The 24,192-nt window shown below is 39.4% G+C and overlaps 1 protein-coding gene across 3 annotated transcripts in view; it reads left to right on the top strand.

Moving 5' to 3' along the window:
* Positions 1 to 24,192, top strand: part of KIAA0825 (KIAA0825 ortholog) — a 429,746-nt gene that overhangs the window by 94,217 nt on the left and 311,337 nt on the right. For all 3 annotated transcript variants that reach the window (XM_069590144.1, XM_069590145.1, XM_069590146.1), the window contains exon 6: positions 22,315 to 22,476. In XM_069590144.1, coding sequence (XP_069446245.1) covers positions 22,315 to 22,476 — 162 coding nt within the window. The remainder of the gene's footprint in view (positions 1 to 22,314; positions 22,477 to 24,192) is intronic.

Raw genomic sequence — 24,192 nt, 5'->3', positions numbered from 1 at the left:
GTACTCTTGTCTGGAAAATCCCATGGGCGGAGGAGCCTGGTGGGCTGCAGTCTGGGGGGTCGCTGAGAGTCGGACACGACTGAGCGACTTCACTTTCACTTTTCACTTTCATGCATTGGAGAAGGAAATGGCAACCCACTCCAGTGTTCTTGCCTGGAGAATCCCAGGGACGCGGAAGCCTGGTGGGCTGCTATCTGTGGGGTCACACAGAGTCGGACACGACTGAAGCGACTTAGCAGCAGCAGCAGCATGTTTGTTTCTAATTAGATCTTTTTCTTTAAGAACTTGAAGTCTTTATTCAGTTATAGTTTATTTCCTTGTTTTTTATGTAAGATAGATTTTTGAAAAAAGAGATACACGACCTTCTTCATATTAATTTTAACACAGTTTGATATTTGCTTTCGTAGTCATCAAATAAGAATTGCTAAGTTATCTATGTTCACAGTTTGATGCAGCTCATCTTTGCTGATGGTGTAGTAGAGCTGATGTATTTTATACCCTTAGGTATTATGCCATAACTTAGGTTTGATCTTGAACATTGGCTTTTAAGGTCTTTTAAGATTGCTCATCTAATATCACTGTGGAGTCATTCAAGCCACTTTGTGATGAAAACAAAGGGGCGCAGCTGCATTCCAATTTATCACACGCTTTTGGAGGCTTCTCAGCTCCAAGTGAATTCCAGCCATGTTAAGTCTCACTTTGGCAAACTGGGAATCTTGGCTCGCCAAACAACTGTAAATGGTTGCTTTTGGATCCACTTGCAAATTCAGATGATGATTAAACAGAGGGACTTTCACTCCAGCTTCTTGTCCATTGTCCCTCTACCTATTGGAGACGAGAACCACATCTTATGGGAAATTCCCATTTATTGCTCAGGTTTACCTGTTTTCTGTTGTGTGTAACCAAAGTTTGGAGAAATATGACTTTATACATAAATGCCTTATTCAAATGATACTAGTGACTCTGAGAATCCTCTCTTTATATCGTTTGTCAAAAGCAGAATGATTCATAAGCTGACCTAATCAAGGCTGTTTCTCCCTTAGGTTCCTTTGAATTTTGGTGCATGTTTGCTGATCATAATCCTTGCAGGCTAGAACTGTAGGCATTTTCCACAGTATGTCCTTCCACAAGTATGTCCTTTGAGACGTGTGACTCGGAAGATGCTGAATGCTGCAGAAGGCAAAGTGGGCTGTTCTTCATTAGGAAGAAACCCATATTTGTTTCTCAAAAGACAGGGCTTTCCTATGGAACCATTGGGAGAAATGAGAGGTTCTTGAATTGGTCTTCTCCAAAGATAATCAAAAAAGGGAAGAGGGATGCTGAAGGCATGGGCAAGAGCTTAGAAGAGGGGATGAGGTTCTCACAAAAATGGAGAAGCGGTGGGAGTGCTGTGGAAGACGTAGAAGAGAGGTGAGAGAGTCCTATTACAGCCCTACAGTAAGGAGAGAGCCTGAACCCTCGTTCATAAGGCAGTGGGGTCTCACGAGGGGCCTTTCAGTTAAAAGAGAAAGCTGAGTTCTGTGTTCATGAGAGGGGAGGTGGGACCGGAGAGAAGGTGACTGCCTCCAAAGTGAAGACCAGGAGCATCTCTGGCTTAAATTTACTTTGTGGGAGTGGGAAGAAAGAGAAAAACTGAGATTTGAAAATAAATTGAAGTACTTTTACTTTTTTTAAAACAATTATTTTTTTATTGAAGGATAATTGCTTTACAGACTTTTGCTGTTTGCTGTCAAACCTCAACATGAATCAGCCGTAGGTATTTTTGTTGTTGTTTTTCAGTCTTTACTGTTGGAGAAGGCAATGGCAGCCCACTCCAGTGCTCTTGCCTGGAAAATCCCATGGACGGAGGAGCCTGGTGGGCTGCAGTCCGTGGGGTCGTGAAGAGTCGGACATGACTGAGCGACTTCACTTTCCCTTTTCACTTTCATGCATTGGAGAAGGCATTGGCACCCCACTCTGGTGTTCCTGCCTGGAGAATCCCAGGGACGGAGGAGCCTGGTGGGCTGCAGTCCATGGGGTCGCACAGAGTCGGACACGACTGAAGAGACTTAGCAGCAGTCTTTACTGTGCCTTTTGGAGAAGGAAATGGCAACCCACTCCAGGATTCTTGCCTGGAAAATCCCATGGACGGAGGAGCCTGGTAGGCTACAGTCTATGGGGTCGAAAAGAGTCGGACACAATTGAGTGACTTCACTTTCCTTTCCTTTAGTGTGCCTTTAATTATTTCATAAACATTTGAATCTGAAATTTTTTCTAGGGCCTATTTGACGACTTTGTGATACCAAATATTTAAAATATGAAATGAGAATGTTTTATTAGGTAACTTTTCCAAGTAATAAATTTTCATTATAAAAATTAAAACATCAAATAGATACAAGGAGAGAGTCAGATATCTCACATTTCCATCCCCCAATCCCGGTGCCCCAGATCACCACTGTTATTCCTAGTTTGTTGCACACTGCAGGATTTTTCGTCTGCATGTATCAGAATTAATATACAGGTTTGTATTTTTTTAATGAGATCAGGCTACTCTTCTTCATTGTGCCTTTTTCCGATTAATATTTCATGATCTCCTCCCATATCGATGCCATCTGTTCTGACATTCTTTTCAGTAGGGCCGTGATATTCCATTGTATAGGTGTAGCCTAATTCGTGTGCATGGGGCTAAATGTAATCTTACCATAGTGTTGACTCACTGGATTTAGAAAACAATTTTTCCCCCAAAGCAATACCTGTCCACCGATACATGTATTTGTGTGTGCACATATTTGAAGTATATAAAATACAGCGTGAGGCCTCTTTCACCCTCTCTACCCTTAATCCTGCCATCCTAAAGTGATTCCCTCTTAGTAGCTTGGTTGTGTACCCTTCTGTACTTACACATGGGCCTGTACTGTGTACATACATTCTGCAATTTTTTTTTTTTTACTATGTCATGGATCTCTCTTATTTCAGTATATACAAAGTGCATCTTTTTACAAGCTGTAAGCTATTGTATGATTATATGAATTACTTAACTAGCCCCTATTGACAGATGTTAGAATTTCTCCCAGTTTCTTTTCTTTGTATGCTTGAGTGTAAATCTTTGAAAGCTTTGTTCCCAGAAGACTTATTCCTGGGCCAAAGAGCAAGCTAATTTAAATTTTGATATGTAAATTCAAGCTGCCCTCCAACAGCAGTAATACTTGGTTTTAGCTACACAGATTCATAAGTGTGAATACCTAGATTGATGCGTGTGTTCATTTAGACGTCAATTCATTAATTTTGAGTGTGTGTGTTAAAATTCCTGTGCTTGCCTGCCTCCTTCTGGAGTATCAAGGCTATTGCTGTCTTGCTGGCCATCCTCTCACAGCTGCTGCTACTACTGCCAAAAAAAAAAAACGCCTGGAGGTGAGGGAGGGGCACTTCTGCTGGATGCCTTCTTGCTGTTAGGAGCTATGGAGCCACACTTGCTTTGCACTCCAGTTTTGCCACATGGCAGCTTTCTGGCCTTGGATAGGTAATCTTTTGTGAGTGTGAGTCATAATCTGTAAGAGAGAGATGATAGTGATAAAACCTACCTCATAATGTCCAAGAATTAATATAGATATTGTACATAGTGTCTAAGTGCTTTGTTATTGTCATCATGTGAAACATACATAGAGTTAATCTAATAAACTGACTTGCCATCGTCTGTTAATACAGTGTTCCTAAACACCAGTATATGACAAAAGGCTGCATGTTTATCATTTTGAAATCAATTTCTCATTGAAAACTTCATCTTATCTTTAAAATGCTTCCTATAATGACGTCTGAAAGTGTGATACTTTTTTCAATTTAAAAATGAGAAGTAAGGGACTAAGACTAAATTAAAATAATAGACGTATGTGGATATCTCCTTTGTTTATCATCTTGACTCTGACCATCTCTATGTATGAAGGACCACCTGATCTGGCTCCAGCCCTGATTTCCCACCAGAGCTTCATACTCTAGAGCTTAAGCTCTGCTCAGCTGGTCCCTGGGATGCTGCACAGGCCCTCCACACCCAGCATGGACAAATCACACCTCCTCACCATTCCCCTGATCCCTGTCCTCTCCTGCAATCCAAGCTAGGGCCACTAAGGATCATTCAGGTGCCAACTATGGCTCATCTCCCCCTACCGCCCCACCTCCCCAATCAAAAGAATTACCAAGTTGCTGTGTTTTTCCTGACTGAGTATTTCCAAGTCTATCTCTTCCTCTGCATTTGTTATCAAGGAGTAGTTTAGATCTTTATCATCCCTCATTCAGACTGTTAAAATAGTTTTGTTTCCCTTTGTGATTGGATTCCTCATCCTTGTTTTCCCTAAAACATCTGCCCAGCCCTTGCCCCTCCCTTGTTTAAAGCTCTTCAGTGGCTCCTCATCAGTGTCAGGAGCAAACCTCGAGCTACTTAGTGTTAGCAAGACTTCCTTGACCTGGCACCTGCCTCCTTCAGCCTCATCCCCTGCCTCTCCTCACCTCGTATTTTTCTCTCTCTGGCAACACCAAAGTGACAGAAAACCCTCGCTCATGCTCTGTTGTCTCCCACCTCCTACCCTCTTCCTCCCCTTCTTTGCCTAATTCCCATTGATCTTTTATGACAGCTCATGTGTCATTTCTTCCAGGAAGCTTTCTCTGGGCCAGGGCCCCTCATCCGTGCTCCCACAGCATCTCCATATGCCTTTCTCAAAGCTCTTAGCATATTCTATTAAAATATCTAATTAGGGGTCTGTCTCCCCATATGGACACTAAGCACCTCAAGGGCAAGCATTATTTATTTTCTCCAGCACCCAATCCATTGCCTAATGCACAACAGGAGTTCCATGATTCTTTTTTTTAACTGGGATCATTTTCTTGAAATAAATCAGTATCTGGAGGTATATTGTAGTAACCAACTAATCAGCTTATTAATCTAGCTCCTGCTATTTAACAAGTATTGTGCTAAGATTAATGGGAATTCCAAAAGCATCAGACCCTTACTTCTCATCTAGATAGAGAAATAAAATATGAATACATGAAAAGCTGCTTGAGAGTTATGCAGACAAGCAGTTGCAAAGTTCTGGGAAAGTGATTCCAGCTGGTAGGGGTTCCTTTTGACTTCTGTCCAGAATGAACACGATGAAATGGAAGTGTGTTGGTTGCAGAATAGGCAGGATCTGGAGAGGCAGGCAGAGATGAGCAACTGTGTTCACTTTCTGGTGCTTTCTTATAACAGGGAATGCATACAGAATGGAGGGTTTATCTGGAAGGCACAACAGAAAGAAAACCCAAACCTTTGATTCTCCCATCTCATCACTCAGCACAGAAAGTTCCTACAAGATGCCTTATTCTATGTCTCAGTCCTACTCTCTGCTACCCACCCCCACCCTCAACTCAACTCTGAAACAATATTTCTTATGAGAAAAACTACCTTTCTCCAAGTAATTTTTTTTTGGAAGTTTGAAATCAATTTAAAGCCTAAATTATATTAAGTGTTAGTCGCCCAGCCATGCCTGATTCTTTGCGACCCCATGGACTGCAGCCCACCAGGCTCTTCTGTCCATGAGATTTTCCAGGCAAGGATACTGGAGTGGGTTGCCATTTCCTTCTCCTAAATTGTATTAGGTTGGTGCAAAAGTAATTGCAGTTTTACACTGTTGAACTTTGCTGTTTGATATTGGAATACATTCTTAAATGTGGTTATGTTATGCATCATTTTGACGTGCATTTCTCACTTTTTTTTTGCTAATGACTTATTACTTGCTGTTTGTTTTATATTTATTTTAGACTTCAGAAATGATGTTAGACAAAAAGCAAATTCAAGTGATTTTCTTGTTCAAATTCAAAATGGGTTGTAAATCGACAGAGACAACTTGCAATTTCAGCAATGCATTTGGCCCTGGAACTGCTAACAAATGTACTGTACGGTGGTGGTTCAGGAAGTTTTGCAAAGGAGACAAGAGCCTTGAAGATGAGCATAGTGGCCAGTCATTGTAAGTTGACAATGACCAATGGAGAGCAATTATAGAAGCTGATCCCCTTATAACTACATGAGAGGTTGCTGAAGAACTCACCATCAACCATTCTAGGGTCATCTGACGTTTGAAGCAAATTGAAAAGGTGAAAAAGCTCGATAAGTGGGAGCCTCATGAGCTGACAAAAATAAAAAAAAATGTCACGTTGAAGTGTTGTCATCTTTTCTACACAACAACCTATGAACTATTTCTTGATCAGATTGTGATGTGCAACAAAAAGTGGATTTTATGTGACAACTAGCTCCATGGTTGGACTGAGAAGAAGCTCCAAGGCACTTCTCAAAGCCAAACTTGCAGCAAACAAAGATCATGGTCACTGTTTGGTGGTCTGATGCCTGTCTGATCTACTGCAACTTTCTGAATCCCAGAGAAACCATTATATCTGAGAAGTATGCTCAGCAAATCAATGAGATGCACCAAAAACTGCAAAGCCTACAGCCAGCCTTGGTCAACAACAAGTTAATGGGCCCAGTTCTGCACAACAATGCCCGACCTCACATTGCACAGCCAACATTTCAAAAGCTGAACGAATTGGGCCAGGTGCAAAGTTTTGCCTCATTTGCTATATTCACCTGACCTCTCGCCAACTGACTACCAATTCTTGAAGCATCTCAACAACTTTTTGTAGGAGAAAAGCTTCCACAACCAGCAGGAGGCAGAAAATGCTTTTGAAGAGTTTGTTGAAATCCTGAAGCATGATTTTTACACTGCAGGAATAAACCTATTTCTCGTTGGCAAAAATGTATTGATTGTAATGGTTCTTATTTTCATTAATAAAGATGTGTTTAAGCCTAGTTATACTGATTGAAAATTCAGTCTGAAACCACAATTACTTTTGTACCCAATTGGTGTCTCCAATTGCCTTTGAAACCAACAGAGCATGTCTCTGTACTCAGTAGAGCGCAGGTTCTTCTTCTTGGTGCAGAAAGAATTTCACAAGAGGCAGAGTAATAGGTAAGGAAAAGAGTTTATTAGTATAGCACTCTTGTGAGAGAGATACAAACCAGTGGGCAAGGGAGTGGCTTACCAAGAACTTAGTAGGTTACAGGTTTGTGATCAAAGGTTCAGTGGGCAGGGGAAAAATCCCCTTTTTCCTCATTCTTGAGTAAATATCATGTTTCCATCATCAGTTCCTCCTCCCCATCGAGTGGGGGAGTTTTCTTGTCCTTATCTGGTCAGACTGGGACTGTCATTGCACAATGGAAATGAGCAAAAAGGCAGTGACATATACTAAAATGTGGTAGATCGTCTTGGGTTTCAGTGTATAGTCACCTTCCCCTATGTTTTTGTTTTTAGTGTGCACAGAGAAGCGTGTCCTGAGAATTATTAACTTGCCGATCTTACTGGGCAGGATGGGGCTCTCAGTCCACCATTGTTTTATTGTTTTGGGGGCATGCCTCATGCTTGCATGGTTTTATTGCTAAGCACATCTGCTTGGTTTTGTGGTTAAGTTAACCTGCTTTCCTGAGTGGTCTTTAACAAATAGGCATCTCCCATACTTTCTCCTTTACTTCTGATCCCTTAAAGGGATTAACTATTTAATCACCTACCTTGTTCCTATACTCTGTCCCTATCACCTTCAAATATAGGAGGTAAAAACGACTAACCCACAAAACATGAGAGGAAGAAAGCTTTCCGAGGATTAAATTAATCACCGAGTAATTAGTGTAAAACTTGAAGTATATGAAAAATTCAGAGAGGGGAGGTTTTAGTGTAGAAAGAGCAAGTTAGAAACATTAATTGGACTTGAGTTTGGCCTCGAAGGATATGTGGACGTTGTTCAGGCAGAAATTAAGGGAAAAAACTTCCCGTGAAGTTCAGATCGCAGCAGCGGTAGAGGTTTACTGTGGCTTGTTGGAGGCCCTGCAGATACCTGTGATTCTCACCTGGGAACTAGTCTGTGTTACTGGTGAAGGCATTAGCCAGGACTCCGAGCCTGCTGATGTTCTTTCCTCCACTCCTCATCTCTGCTTATGCAGAAAGGGGAGAGGTACTGATTAAAGGAGAATGTGGTAATTCACACAATAGAAGAAAGAGCTAAACAATTAAATGTCCAGAAGGACAGAAACTCTGGAGGCCTGAGCAAATGGAACTTTAGCTTTCAAGCTGCCTTGGTTTCTCCCCATGTGATGACTTCATTCTCAGACCAGTTTCCCCACTTCACAGAGTAGGTGACCCCTGGTAGCTTCTTGCTTACATCCTAGAAACTCCCCTGGTCCTACTGTTCAAAATATCTTAGAGAAGGCCTCTGAATAGCCAAGGGACCAGCTTGTTACTAGAAGAGGGAATAAGGTGCTGGGCAGACAAAAAAATGAAGATATCCAATAAATGGATGACTAGAGGGCCATTTTCTTTCAGCTTATATGTATGAATTTTGGTGAGAGTTTATCCTGAAGCAAAGCCTTATACATTGAAAACAGGATGGCTAGGTGGGAGTACAAAAAAAAAAAGAAGCTACAGAGCAAGTGTTCTCAGAGTATGGTTTCTAAATCAGCAGCAGCATCACCTGCACGTGTGAAAAATAGAAATTCTTGGGCTCCACCCTAGACTCACTGAATCAGAAGCTTTGGGGGCAGCTTACCAACCTGTGTGTTAACACCTGTCCAGGTAATTCTGTTGCCTGCTATAGATTGATCCTAACATAACAAGCCCATTTGAAAAGCTACTTACGAGCTTTGTGACCTTGAGCAATTTATTTAACATCTTCATGCTTTCAAGGTAGGTGCTAATGTTAGTGCTTTCCTCACAGAGTTTAGAGGATTAGCACAAGTACAAGAATGCTTATAACAGTATCTGGCACAAAATAAACTTTATTTAATTTTTTCTATTATCATTGTTAGAACTTGATGTTTGAAAGAAAGATACATATAAAAGGTGAATTCCAGTTCTGGGAAAAGTACCCATTGTCTCTTACTGATGGATCAAATTGTCTATATTATTCTTACATTGATCTTACAGAATCAAGCTGTTCAGAGGAATCACCTCGTGACTCCCATAGTATTGATACTTTGTTTTTCAGTTGAAAATTAGTGTTATTGCTATTTTTCTTAAAGAATACTTTCACATTGTCCTTCACTGATAAATAATTTACCTTTACTGAGCCTCTTTCCTGACTATAGTTTCTGTGATGATTAGAAATAACATATGTAAGGCTTTTTACCATGTATTATGTGTTCAGTGAATTTTTTGTTGTTGTTTAGTCACTAAGTCATGTCCTATTCTTTTGTGAACCCATGGACTGTAAGCCCACCAGCTGCCTCTGTCTATGGGATTTCCCAATCAAGAATACTGCAGAGAGTTGCCATTCCCTTCTCCAGGGGATTTTCCCAACTCAGGGATCAAACCAGGTCTCTTGGCAGGCAGATTCTTTTACCACTGAGCCACCTGGGAAGCCCTCAGCAATATATACATATCTATATATATCTACTACTGCTACTACTAAGTCGCTTCAGTCGTGTCCAACTCTGTGCGACTCCATAGACAGCAGCCCACCATGCTCCCCCATCCCTGGGATTCTCTAGGCAAGAATACTGGAGTGGGTTGCCATTTCCTTCTCCAATGCATGAAAGTGAAAAGTCAAAGTAAAGTCACTCAGTCTTGTCTGACTCTTAGTGACCCCATGGACTGCAGCCCACCAGGCTCCTCCATCCATGGGATTTTCCAGGCAAGAGTACTGGAGTGGGGTGCCATTGCCTTCTCCGCTATATATATCTATATACATATATATGTATATAACTGAGTATATATATTCTTTTTCATCTTCTTTTCCATTATAAGCTATTACATGGTATCAAATATAGTTCCCTGTGCTATATAGTAGGCCCTTGTTGTTTATCTATTTTATATATAGTACTGCTGCTGCTGCTAAGTCACTTCAGTCATGTCCAACTCTGTGCGGCCCCATAGGCAGCAGCCCACCAGGCTCCCCTGTCCCTGGGATTCTCCAGGCAGGAACACTGGAGTGGGTTGCCATTTCCTTCTCCAATGCTGAAAGTGAAAAGTGAAAGTGAAGTCACTCAGTCATGTCCTACTGTTCGCGACTCCATGGACTGCAGCCTACCAGGCTCCTCCGCCCATGGGATTTTCCAGGCAAGAGTACTGGAATGGGGTGCCATACTATGTATCTGTTAATCCCAAACTTATGCCCCCGTCTTCCCTTTCAGTAACCATAAGTTTGTTTTCTACATCTCTGAGTCTGCTTCTGTTTTGTAAATAAGTTCCCTTGTCTCATTTTTTTTGATTCCACATGTAAGTGATATCATATGATATTTGTCTTTCTCTGGTTTACTTAGTATGATAAGCTGTATGACATTGTATCACTGCTTTTTGTGACTGAGTAATATTCCATTGTATAAATGTACCACGTCTTTATCCATTTGTTTGTCAGGTATTTAGATTGCTTCCCTGTCTTGGATATCGTAGTGCTGCTATGAACATTGCAGTGCATGTAGCTTTTCAAATTAGCATGTCTGTCTCTTCTGCATATCTGCCCCAGAAGTGGGATTACTGGATCATATGGTAACTCAGTTTTGGTTTTTAGGGAACTTCCATACTGTTCTATGTAGTAGCTGTTTACCAATTTACATTCCTACCAACAGCATAGGAGAATTCCCTTTTCTCTGCATCCTCTTCAGCATTTATTATCTGTAGACTTTTTGATGTCTCTCTTCTTACTCTTATCTTCCTTTCTGTACATCACAACCCAGGCACCAATAGTACTGGACCCAATGCAATGCAAGTTGAGTTCTAAAATATTGTGTTTGTGAAAGTGAAAGTGTTGGTTGTTCAGTCGTGTCCAACTCTTTCAACCCCACATACTGTAGCCTGGCAGGCTTCTCTGTCCATGGGATTCTCCAGGCAAGAATACTGGAGTGGGTAGTCATTCCCTTCTCCAGGGGATCTTCCCAACCCAGGTTTTGAACCCCGGTCTCCCGCATTGCAGGCAGATTCTTTACCATCTGAGCCACCAGGGAAGTGTTTTTTATTATAATATTTAAAAAAATCAAAGACATCTAGTATTTATATATGCAAGGAAAAGCCAAGCTCGGTTTAATTTTTTCATGTATTTTTTATTTACCTTTTTTCAATCATAAATATTTTCCTGAAACAAATTAGAACAACAGAGTCAATGGTCATTGGTCAACAGCATTGGTCATTTATATCAAAATAGGTTGACAGTCAACTCCTGATAAGTCTTCAATTAATTTTTTATCCATGGAATTTTCTCAACTCTTAAGGGTGTTTTTTTGTTGTTGTTGTTTTTTCATATATGTTGAACCTAATGCCTTTTTTCCTACCTGAACTTAAATCGTTGAAGAGAGGTGAATATATTCTGAAGAGACGGGAGTGGCCGAAGGAGCTGACGGTGACTGGTGTGAAGCCTGTCCCTGGCTGGTCACCCCTAGCCTGCTTTCTGATGCCGCTCTCTACTTCTCGTGTCTCACCACCCATGGTATATGGCATACGGTTCCCTCTTGCATTATAGGCACAAGGCAAATCTTTGTTGAGTTAGCAAGTGAAACCCACTTAAAGATTTTTTTTTTTTTTTGGCTCATAGGCCTTTCAAGGGAAGATAGTATAAAAGATGATATCTTCCCAAGGGGCCCCAATGTCATATTTAAAGTTTGAAGGAAATATGACTTTGCCTTTATGGCTGAATAACTATTCCTTAGGTGAGGAAGGCAGCTAAAAAGGTAAAATAACTATAGAATTTGCTCAGTGAGGAGCTGTCACACCTGGTAAATGGCTTCCCTAAGTCCAAGGCCTCCCCTCCTCTCTGTTAGAATAATGAGCTCGTGAATACCACTTGCCAGGTGGGTACAAGATACTTCTATTATCACCACAGCTATCTCTTTTCATATTCATTTTAACATATCTTCACAAGCATTATAATTTGCCTACCTGATAAAGAAGTGTTAAGAGAATCTTACTCTTTATTTTTTTAGTATAAAAGAGGAAAAATGTTCAATCCCTTTTGAAAGGTTATGATTCAATTAGAATTATATTAGGAAGCATATACTCAGGTATCTTATATTCTTCTTTTTGATGATGGCATTATTTTTATTCCAAGGCTAAATTTTTAGAATTCATTTTTTAACATGTTATATTATGAACTGATAATGTAATATCTCTCATGGCATATCTTTAAAAAAATGAAATACCAGTTCTCAGATACAACCTTTTAGAGTATAGTAAAAATGAATTGTTAACTTCAAGATTTTTCTATAGGTTAATTTTTGGTCATGATAATAGAAAGTAACACCTATGATAGATATAATTAACTCTACCAAAATTTGAGACTGAGAAAAGGATATTAAGAAGATATTTCATTAATAATGTCCTATTAGCATACTGTACTTAAAATTTAAACCCTATCTCATTACACTAGAGATGTGTTTTTATTAAGATGTTCTTTAAGAGGGTCAACATATCTGTGTATTTATAACTGGGAGTTAAACCAGCATAAAGCAAAAGTCAGCTGAGAAAATACTCAGAGATTTGTCCTGGGTACATTTCTCAATTTTGGCTGAATTCAAATGTAAGCCATTCTTTGATTAGCATCTTCAAATAACACTGGCTACATCAGGAGTCAGATACTCTCTCTCATGTTCTCAGTCAGGTAAACAAAATAACAAAGAGAGAAAATAGGAGAGGGACAGGAATATTGCACCTACCCTTGGCAGATGGATGAGAAGTCTGATCCCTTGTTGTTGTAATACTGACAGCTGTTGCCAGAGAAGATGGAATGGAGTGTGGGAGAATTCTGTTATCATTCAGCAGCACATTTAGGTAGCACCCAGTGGAGCTGGTGTTGGCCCCCAAATCATAAAAGGGTAATAATAGAAGCAGATTCTTTTTAGTTTCTCACTGACCCAGAAGAATAGTTTCAAGATGACTTTATCTCCACCTGTTTCAGCCAGTGGTATGTGAAGCAAGAAGGTATTTGTTGTGTGCACCCCGCCAAAAGGAATAGCAAATCTCCAAGTCACGTGGGGACTGAGGGTGGGTTGTGAGCATTTATTCTGTCAATAGGCCTACTTGTCTTAGACCATGATTACCAATCCTATCAATGGATGCACAGCTAAGCATAACAACTCTTGGCCTAAAACAGAGAAAGAAGATACAGAAAATGCAGATATGGTCCACACTGCTAGTATTATACTAGCAATTCAATCTTTTCTAACCGAGTGACTTGGTCATCATGTCCCACTGTCAAAGCAGTGGCCACTTAATACTAATCTGTGTGTTTATCTAAGTTCATGAGCAGCCAGAGGGTTAGTTATTATGCCTCAGTTTATTCTCTCACCATACCCAGAGCCTCTGTCTTAGTGGGCAGAGTTGTCTCTGTAAATCTTTTGAGACCTTTTATCATGCAGAAAGAGTGATGAGATTATGAAGTAGAAACTGAAGTTAGCCCATTCTTCTTGCAAGGGGAAGTAGAAATTTCTAGAAGATATTATAATACAACTCTCCTCAGTGAGAGGAAGATCTTGAGATCTGCTCATCTGACTTCTCTTCAAGTCAGGTAAACCGAGGCAGAGGGCCTTAACCAAGTTATCAATGAGGACTGAAGGCTTCAATGGATCTGGGAAACTCTTAGAATTACATGCAAGGCATTGTTTCTGTGAACATAGGTGCATAGCTTTTGAGGTTCTAAAAAAGATGACCACACACACGGCAACAAAACCAGTGTTTTGAAGGGTTGACACAGCTAAGCAGCACTGGAAGGTCTTAGAGTGGTTCTTAAGATCTTAGTGTGGACCATTAAACTTTATAAATGTTCAAGCTTAGAGATGGAGCCTATTAAATAACAGCAATACTTAAAGTAGTTTACAGGTCTTTGCTTACGGTTCTTTCTCCCAAAGATATTAAAATTAAAATTGGCATATTTTATTAAATATGACTTAAAATTGGCATTTAATGGTTAACATTAAATTCATTTACTATTAGTATTTTACTAAAGAAGTTTTTTTTATGGCCAGGGAAAAAAGTCAAATAAAAGAAGTTAAGAGCAGTTGGTATTGTCTCTGACACTTAACCAGTGTTTCTCATTTTGAAGTCATTCATCACGGTAAACACTATGATAAATACTGGGAATGCAATATAAGGGGGAAAATCTCTGCCTTTCAGATTAAAGTTTGAGGAGACAACGCCCAAACTAATAATTATAAATGATATAGAAAGTGCTGAAATAACAGTACGTGCAGTGAAATAGGGCGGATCACAGAAAACGGGCAACTCAGCTGGCCTAGACCCTGAGACCAGGCTTCCCAGAGGAGGTGGTGATAATGTCGCATGTTTATATAGCCCTTACTAGCTCTCAGAAACTGCTCTTGTATTTACTCAGTTAAATCTTGTATGCTAGTGCAGCATAAAGATAGTAAGGAATTTACGGAAAGTTAGTAGGGAGCAGGGTCAGGATTTGAATCCAGGCCCTCAGGTCTCACAATTCCATGTTAACTACTCTACTATGCTACCTCTTAGACTTCCTGTAGCGGTGCTAGAAGTAACAGCATGCCACGTAATAAAACGTGGAGGGGACTTCCCTGGCCGTCCAGTGGGTAAGACTTTGCCTTCCAAGGCAGGGGCTCTGCATTCGACCCCTCCTTGGAAAACTAACCCATGCCTCACGGCTACAAAAACCAAAACATCACATGAAAACGATAACAAATTCAATAAAGACTTTAAAAATCGTCCGTGTCCAAAAAAAAAAATGTTTAAAAAAAAGATGGGGGAAGAAACAAAAGTAGGGAAAGAGCTAAAGAGAGGGGGAGCCCAACCTCCAGCTTCGAAGAGTTTGAACATTTCCTGAATTCAGATTCAGTTAGCTTTTTGAAGCTCAGCTTTTCCCATAGTTCTTTTTTCATCCTCTCACCGTGTAGAAGAGGGGTCCTGAAGTTTATGTGTGGGGTATCTCAGTGTCCACATAGCCAGATGTTCACATATCCCTTGGGTCTGGTTGCACTTTAACTCAACTTCAGAGTTATTCACTTCCTCCTGTTAGTCCTCTATTCACTCAGTTTGCTTTAAAGTTTTATTTTACCCTATCCGTTTTGGGTGGTACATATAGAAACTTCGTCAAAAGAGATGAGATGTTGAATTCAATTTTGAAAAGTAAGGTGGAAATATTCTTTGTCTCTGTCTCAAGTGCCTCCCTAGCCATATGCTGCTACTGCTAAGTCACTTCAGTCGTGTCTGACTCTGTGCGACCCCATAGACAGCAGCCCACCAGGCTCCCCTGTCCCTGGGATTCTCCAGGCAGGAACACTGGAGTGGGTTGCCATTTCCTTCTCCAATGCAGGAAAGTGAAAAGTGAAAGTGAAGCCGCTCAGTCGTGTCCGACCCTCAGCGACCCCATGGACTGCAGCCTTCCAGGCTCCTCTCTCCATAGGATTTTCCAGGCAAGAGTACTGGAGTGGGGTGCCATTGCCTTCTCCGCCCTAGCCATATAGATGTGGGAAATACATAAAGTTATGAAAATAATGCCGTGGGAAGGGCGGGAGGGAACAGCTTTGATTTCTTCTTGGTGAGTGTGACAAAAAGCCATGCCTGCAGGTCCTCCATGATTTCTGTCTACTAACCAGGCTCCCATAACAAAGAAGGGATATAGGGTTTGCATCCTGTTTCTTCCCCTGCTGTGTGGCTCCTTGGAACAGGTGCTCAGAGAGGCACAGGGCTCCTTCTGGCCGCTGGAACTCTAGAGTGGTCTCTACAGCCTCGCCTGCTCTCAGGAAGTGACTTGGGTACTGGGAGAGTACTGCTTGTTATTTGTTCCGAAGCAATGTCTGCTGACTCCTTATTGCAATATTGTTAAAAAGTTCTCTTCACTGGAACAAATATCTTCCATTTGGATTATGTCATGAATTTCATCCGGCAAAATGAGACTTTCAATAGCTTTTGTGTGTCGCCTCTTTTTTTAACATTGCTTGTCTGGTGGCACCGAGAATACTTCCTCGCTGAAAATGGATCCATTTACAGTCAATAATAGGGTGGCTAGTGTTCGTTTTTCTTGGGAAAACGAAAATGTGCACCTTTTATCCTATTATACTGATCCACCAGCTTCAGATTATCTGATTTTGCTAGCTTCTCATTTTCTCCTGTATCTTAATGCTATCATTAACAAGAATTCTGTTGCTAATGGTTTTGGAAAATAATATGTGTACTTTCAGCTGCAACCCACATTTTTATGGTCTGTCTGATTTAGCTGGACTTTGATATTTATTCCAAAAGCTGCTTTGTTGCAGTTCAAATGTGAGGAGCTTTAATGTCCTAGATTTATTTTCAGTGTCCTTATTTTTGCTACAAGATAATGGAGTTAATATTTTAACTATTAGTTACTGGGTGAAAAACACTTCTAAGTATATAATTTATAGTATATATCCTCTGAGTGATATATGTGTGTGTGTTTGCGTATGTGTGTGAGAAGTGAAGTGAAAAGAAGATGCTCAGTTGTGTCTGACTCTTTGCAACTCCGTGGACTGTAGCCTACGAGGCTCCTCCGTCTATGGGAATTTTCCAGGCAAGAATACTGGCGTGGGTTGCCATTTCCTTCTCTAGGAGATCTTCCTGACCCAGGAATTGAACCCAGGTCTCCCCCATTATAGGCTGACGCTTTACTGTCTGAGCCACCAGGGAAGTCCGTGTGTGTGTTTGTATGTACGTGTATATAAGGGGCTTCCCTGGTGGCTCAGCGGTAAAGAATCTCCCTGCAGTGCAGGAGACCTGGGTTCGATCCCTGGGTCAGGAAGATCCCCTGGAGGAGGGCATGGCAACCCACTCCAATATTCTTGCCTAGAGAATCCCATGGACAGAAGAGCCTGGCAGGCTGCAGTCTGTGGGGTTGTACAGAGTCGAACACAACTGAATTGACTAAGCAGCAACAGCTTGTGTATGTAAATATAAATAGAAGAGAGAGATTTTCTATTTTTTAAAACAAAAGATCTATGAATATCTGTGAATTTTTTAATAATGGAGTATTTTCTAAAGTATACTTTTACTTTTTAAACACAAAAAAATTGTTTCACTATGCTTCATAAAGTTTCCACTTCATCATTGTTTTTATATCCTTTTGCACACATTTTCTATTTTAGAAATAATTTTTAAATCTATTTTGTCAAAATACTGACGAGAATGTATATATAATACTGTAATTATTTGAATATTGACTTACATATTTATTGTTTTGATGGGATTAAGTACGAAATCTTTTTGTTTTGTATTTTTCTTTGTTAGCTATTTCTAGGGATTGCATGCATTTTTTTAACTAGTATTTTTGAGTGTCTATTTTGTGTTGGATTCTTCAGATACTATAGTGAATAAACTGGACATAGTCTCTGAACTCGAGGAAATCATTTTACATTTCTGATGAGGGTGCCTAAAGAACTCTAATTATTCTTTAGGTATTTTTTGAGGACAAGTTCTTCTTTTGCCCAGGGAAAATGTATAGATACATAATTCATTTACCTTAGCAATTCCCAACAGACATTCCATATTTCTTCCAGAAATGAAAAAAAAAGTCATAAATAAATTTTGTGACCTTGGAAAATGTGGAGTTTTAAGTCATTGATGTTTTATATATGTAAATATGTTTTATATACATATAATAGCACCTCTTTAGTTGACTTGCTAAGACTAAAATCCAAGTTTTCTAATGCCTAGAAAGTGCTTTTCAACCACTAAGGTTTTTAATTAGATCCCTCAGGTAGTAGTCTCAAACTTTTCTGTGCAGAAAACTCACCTGGGGCATTTGCTTAAAAGAGATCTGGAGATGATCTAGGAATTTGCACTTTTAATAAAACACAAGGTCCTGGACCACTGTGTCCTATGACAGCCATGGATGAACTTCAGGTGGTCCTGTTCAGCCTGAAGCTATGACTACATGATTTTTTTTTTCAATTAGAGGGTCTAGGAGAATTTTGAAGACTTTCATTGGTTTCTCAGAAAAGCCTGAAAAATAACAAGATGCTATATGGCATCATCGACTCAATGGACGTGAGTCTGAGCAAACTCTGGGAGACAGTGAAGGACAGGGAAGCTTAGCGTGCTGTAGTCCATAGGGTTGCAAAGAGACACCACTGAGCGGCCGAACAGCAACAGCAATTGGGAGCAAGAGTTTATGAGTGGAAAAAGTAGCAACAAGAACCCACAAGGAAAGGCCTAAAATGGGGGGAAACACTACAAAGCAGCTGTAGATGCTCAAGTGGGATTGTAATCCAGACCCCAGAACAATGTCCCCTCAGCTGCTGTTTGAGAAAATCCTAGAAGTTGACTGACATGTTGGTGAACTGGTGTTCATTGGTCAAAAAAGCTAGAGAAACATTAAATCTTTAATATTTTAAATTTATTATAGAACTGCATAGACCAGGGACGGGGGAGCCTGGTGGGCTGCCATCTCTGGGGTCGCACAGAGTCGGACACAACTGAAGCGACTTAGGAGGAGGAGGAGGATAGACTTTAGTATACTAGTTTGCACTGTGAATAACTTTTATTTTATATATTTTTTGGCCATGCTCTGTGGCTTGTGAAATCTTAGTTCCCCTGGATCAGGGATTATTGAACCCAGGCCCCTAGCAGTTAAGAGAGCAGAATCCTAACCACTGTGCTACCAGGGAATTCCTTGTGAATCACTTTAGAGAATATTTAGTATCTAGTGATTCCTGAATCTATCTGATCATAGAACCCTTTTCCAATGGTTATATCTTTTGAGAAATGCCTTTAACAGAGGGAAAGACACTAGTCGCCGAGTGCAGCACAGAAATAAGTAACTGTCTTCAAAACCTTGTCATGAAGAAAAGTTTAAAATGTGTCCTTAATATTCTAAATGATAGACAGAATTTTATATTTTAGAAAAAAATTATTAAAATATATACAGGGGAAAGGCCCTCAGCTATATAGTTATTTTTATTTTTTTACATGAACTTACAATTGTTATTTGATGGTGAATTTAATACTGTCTTGCTCTAAAGTGAAAATTTAGTTTTTTTCTTTATACTTTTCTTAGGATTTAGGAGAAATTTATATTTCCTAAAAATCATAGATCTCATTCTGTAATAAAACAATAATCCTTATTTCATACATTTTATCACTATAATTGGTGGCCAGCTAAACATAGTTGCCTGTGTGTAAACATTTATGTCCCAGATTTCTTGAAGTAAGACAGTTCTACAGTGATAAAACAGAAAAACCAAATAGGTAATGACCAGATCAGCTTAAAGGGGGAAAGCAAACTCCTGGATTGATTGCATCCAGATAAGGTTTTATGGAGAGGTGATTTGGAGGAGAGGAGTGAATTGAAACTTGGAAAAGGAGATTAATTCAGCAAAGGCAAAAGCAGAAGGAACTCCTGCTGGGGAAAACCCCATCCTGTGGTTAACAGAGAAACATAGATACGCTTGGGCAGATAGAAATCATGAACTGAGGTGTGATGATTAAAACAGTGTTGTTAGATACTGTGGGGAAGAATCAGCTTCAGCCTCAGTCCTTCCAATGAATATTCAGGACTGATTTCCTTTAGGATGGACTGGTTTGATCTCCTTGCAGTCCAAGGACTCTCAAGAGTCTTCTCCAACACCACAGTTCAAAAGCATCGATTCTTCAGTGCTCAGCCTTCTTTATAGTTGTCTAAATCAGAAAACTAACAGTTATGCAATAAATAACATTAGGTTGTAGACCTTACTCAGTTCAGTTCAGTCACTCAGTCGTGTCCGACTCTTTGAGACCTCATGGATGTAATTCTTTGGTGCTCAGCTTTCTTTATAGTGGCTCAGAGGTTAAAGCATCTGCCTGGAATGCAGGAGACCCAGGTTCGATCCCTGGATCAGGAAGATCCCCTGGAGAAGGAAATGGCAACCCACTCCAGTACCCTTGCCTGGAGAATCCCATGGTGGGAGGAGCCTGGTAAGCTACAGTCCGTGGGGTCGCAAAGAGTCAGACACGGCTGAGCAACTTCACTTTCACTTTTCTTTATAGTCCAACTCTCACATCTATACATGACTACCGGAAAAACCATGGCTTTGAGCAGATGTACCTTTGTTGGCAAAGTAATGTCTCTGCTTTTTAATACGCTGTCTAGGTTGGTCATAACTTTTCTTTCAAGGAACAAACGTCTTTTGATTTCATGGCTGCAGTCACCATCTGCAGCGATTTTAGAGCCCTCAAAAATAAAATCTCTCACTGTTTCCCCATCTATTTGACATGAGTAGGGACTGGGTGCTGTGATCTTAGTTATCTGAGCTTTAAGCCAACTTTTTCACTCTCCACTTTCACTTTCATCAAGAGACTCTTTAGTTCTTCTTTACTTTCTGCCATAAGGGTGGTATCATCTGAATGTGAGAGGTTATTGGTATTTCCCCCGGCAGTCTTGAATCCACCTTGTGCTTCATCCAGACCAGCATTTCGCATGATGTACTCTGCATATACGTTAAATAAGCAGAGTGACAATGTACAGCCTTGATGTACTCCTTTCCCAGTTTGGAGCCAGTCTGTTGTTCCATGTCCACTTCTAACTGTTGCTTCCTGACCTGCATACAGATTGCTCAAGAGACAGGTCAGGTGGTCTGGTATTCCCATCTCTTTCAGAATTTTCCAAGTTTGTAGTGATCCACTCAGTCAAAGGCTTTGGCATAGTCAATAAAGCAGAAATAGATGTTTTTCTGAAACTATTTTGCTTTTTCAATGATCCAACGGATGTTGGCAATTCAATCTCTGGTTCCTCTGCCTTGTCTAAATCCAACTTGAACATCTGGAAGCTCACGGCGCACATACTGTTAAAGCTTGGCTTGAAGAACTTTGAATATTACTTTGCTAGCATGTGCTGCTGCTGCTGCTGCTAAGTCACGTCAGTCGTGTCCGACTCTGTGCGACCCCATAGACAGCAGCCCACCAGGCTCTGCTGTCCCTGGGATTCTCCAGGCATGTGAGATGAGTGTAATTGTGTGGTAATTTGAACATTCTTTTACATTGCCTTTCTTTGGGATTGGAATGAAAACTGACCTTTTCCAGTCCTGTGGCCACTGCTGAGTTTTCCAAATTTGTTGGCATATTGAGTGCAGCACTTCATAGCATCATCTTTTAGGATTTGAAAGAGCTCAACTGGAATTCCATCACCTCCACTTGCTTTGTTCATAGTGATGCTTCCTAAGGCTCACTTGGCTTCCCAATCCAGGATGTCTGGCTCTAGGTGAGTGATCACACCATCATGGTTATCTGTGCCATGAAGATCTTTCTGGTATAGTTCTTGTGTATATTCTTTCCACCTCTTCTTAATATCTTCTGCTTCTGTTAGGTCCATACCATTTCTGTCCTTTATTGTCCCCATCATTGCATGAAATGTTCCCTTAGTATCTCTAATTTTCTTGAAGAGATCTCTAGTCTTTCCCATTCTATTGTTTTCCTCTATTTCTTTGCATTGATGAGTTAGGAAAGCTTTCTTGTCTCTCCTTGCTATTCTTTGAAACTCTGCATTCAAATGGGTATTTCTTTCCTTTTCTCCTTTGCCTTTTGCTTCTTGTCTTTTTTCAGCTATTTGTAAGGCCTCCTCAGACAACCATTTTGCCTTTTTGCATTTCTTTTTTTGGGGGAGGTCTTGATCACTGCCCCTTGTACAATGTCATGAACCTTTCATTCACAGTTCTTCATGCACTCTGTCTATTAGATCTAATCCCTTGAATCTATTTGTCACTTATACTGTATAATTTTAAGGGATTTGATTTAGGTCCTACCTGAATGGTCTATTGGCTTTCCCTACTTTCTTCAAAGGTCTTCCTTACTCAGATTTCACCAAATTACCCTAATAATGCTCTTTATAATAAGATAAAGTAAAATACTGATCATGTATTGATTTCAGTTGTTATATCTTTTTAGACTCCTTTTGACCAGAACATTTCCTAGTCTTTGTGTTTCCCAACATGACACGTTTGAGGAATATATCCGCTTTTTGGTAGAAAGTCCCCGAGTTTAGTTTTATCTTATACTTCCTTGTAACTAGATTCAAATTATGCCATACCTAAAAAAAAGAAAAAAATAATTGTATAAGATATGATTTTGTAACAACAAATCACATTTCCTGTTAATAACTCTGTATCATTTAACATGATTACTTGTCATGTTTGCATCAAACTTATCTCTAGCTTCCCAGCAGGGGAGGGGGAATGATTCTCCTAGGAAATTTTATCTGTATTTACTAAAGAAAAAACTTGATTTAATTATTAAGGATCTTGTTAATTTTGAATCATAGACTGTTCTAATATTGAATGAGAAAACATGTATCATGTTCAATAGTATTGATCCACTCTTTTTACAGTTACTCCTGAATACCCACAGAAAGGAAGAAACTTTTTCCTCTCCTTAGATGAACTCAAGTTCTTATCACAGCTAGTAAAATCATTTTTGAAGTTGGAAAAAAATGTCCAGGAGTTGTTTGAAGAAATGTTCTTATGGCTCAGGATACCCAGGAATACTTCAGGTAAAATGCTCTTCTGCACATCTATAATTCTCTCTGTTTTTGCCTCCTGCTAATTGAATCTATACCATTACCTAAAAAATATATATATATATGTGGTAGAATTTAAAATAAATAGTATAAAGCACAGTGTGAAATTACATTTTTATCCTTTGTATGTTATCAATGGATTAAGAAATTCATTGAATAGTTTGAATTAAGAAATCATCTTAAGTAAATCTTGGATCATTATCTTTAGCTAAAATTAGATCAACTTTTTTTTTTAAACTCAGAGAAGCACAACCTGGCCTATGGAAAGAACAAGCACACTGGATGATCTAGTAGCACCTTTTTTGGTTGCCAGCAGCCTGATGACCTTGAGCAAAATGTTAGTTTCCTTAGAGCACCATTTTCTCATCTTTAAAATGATAATATAGGACTAAGTCAAGTTTCTCTTTATTTTCTTTCAGAATTTGGTACTTTAGATTCCAATATACCATGTAGACATTTGAGAATTTGATGATTTAATGAATGTAAAATATTTAAGAGAATGGCTAGCGTATCATAAGCAGTAAATGTGAGTTGTTACCATTGCAATTATAATTATACAATAAGTTGTTTTTTGTTAGTCTTAACAAAATTCTTTTTTAAAAAACTGTGCTATATGTGTTTGAATACTGTTTCTAACATTAAAGGTAGAATTCAGAGGCACAGTGGGTTAAGATATGCTTTCTGTTTTCATGTCTATATTTATAAAGATTTTCATACATATCGGAGTGAGTTATCCAAAGTTCTGTTTTACGTAATGCACCATGTTATTTTAAGGAGAATAAATGTAAATAGTTGCTGCATTTGCAAAACAAAGTGAGGGAAGCAAGTGATTAACAATTAATCTACAAATTGCAAAACCAACTTCTTAGTGAAGAATTACATTTAGTTTAATGTATTTACCTTTGTATTTCTTTGGTTGCCTAGCCTAGGTAGATAATGTTAGAAAAGTTATAGAACTGGAGTTTACTTTATATTAAGCATAGCTTAGTGGCCTTCTGTGTTTCAGGTTAAGCTTAAATAGCACTATTAAATCATAAAATAAATAATGTAGATCTTTTTTTTTCTGAATTTGGTTGTAGTTTGAAAAAAATATAGAATATAGATTTCTGAATCTGACAAAAATCAAATGAGAAAAATAATAAAAACATAGAACAGATATGAAAGTTAAAAGTCAGAATGAAAGGTTAGATTTATTAGGAGGTAATGTGAGCCCTAAGGATCTAGAGGATTCTTAGATCCAGAGGATCTAAGGGGATCTTCTAGATGGAACCTACCAGATCAAAGAGAGATCTGAATAGAGAAATATGATGTTCTGATTTTTTATTAACTTGTTGGTGCCACAAGCAGTTGGCACTTGGCGTTGGTACGCATCCATCATGCCTGGCTAGATTTGGCATCTCTCATCCACATCTCTTGTAGGTCTTTCCCAAGGTGTGGATTAAGAAACAGGGTGAACTCCAAAGTGTCTAGATACCTATCCATTCTGGTTCATCTTATGTTAGTCTTTGGCAAAGCTCTTGAAATAACTCAGTTCTGAGAACTTTATTCTTCTTAAGGGAAGCATAAATTCAAACCTAAAATTGTATAATAGAGGTATTGTAAAGATATAAAACTTAAATAGCCAAGAATTGAAGCAAAGATTTGATATATACTGATTTCAGGAAAAAGGAAAATAAGAAAAAGCTGATT

This window comes from Ovis canadensis, chromosome 5 (genome assembly GCF_042477335.2).
Source record: "Ovis canadensis isolate MfBH-ARS-UI-01 breed Bighorn chromosome 5, ARS-UI_OviCan_v2, whole genome shotgun sequence".
Lineage (NCBI taxonomy): Eukaryota > Metazoa > Chordata > Mammalia > Artiodactyla > Bovidae > Ovis > Ovis canadensis.
The sequence above is the reverse complement of the archived record's forward strand: the minus strand, read 5'-3'. Positions and strand labels throughout refer to the sequence as shown.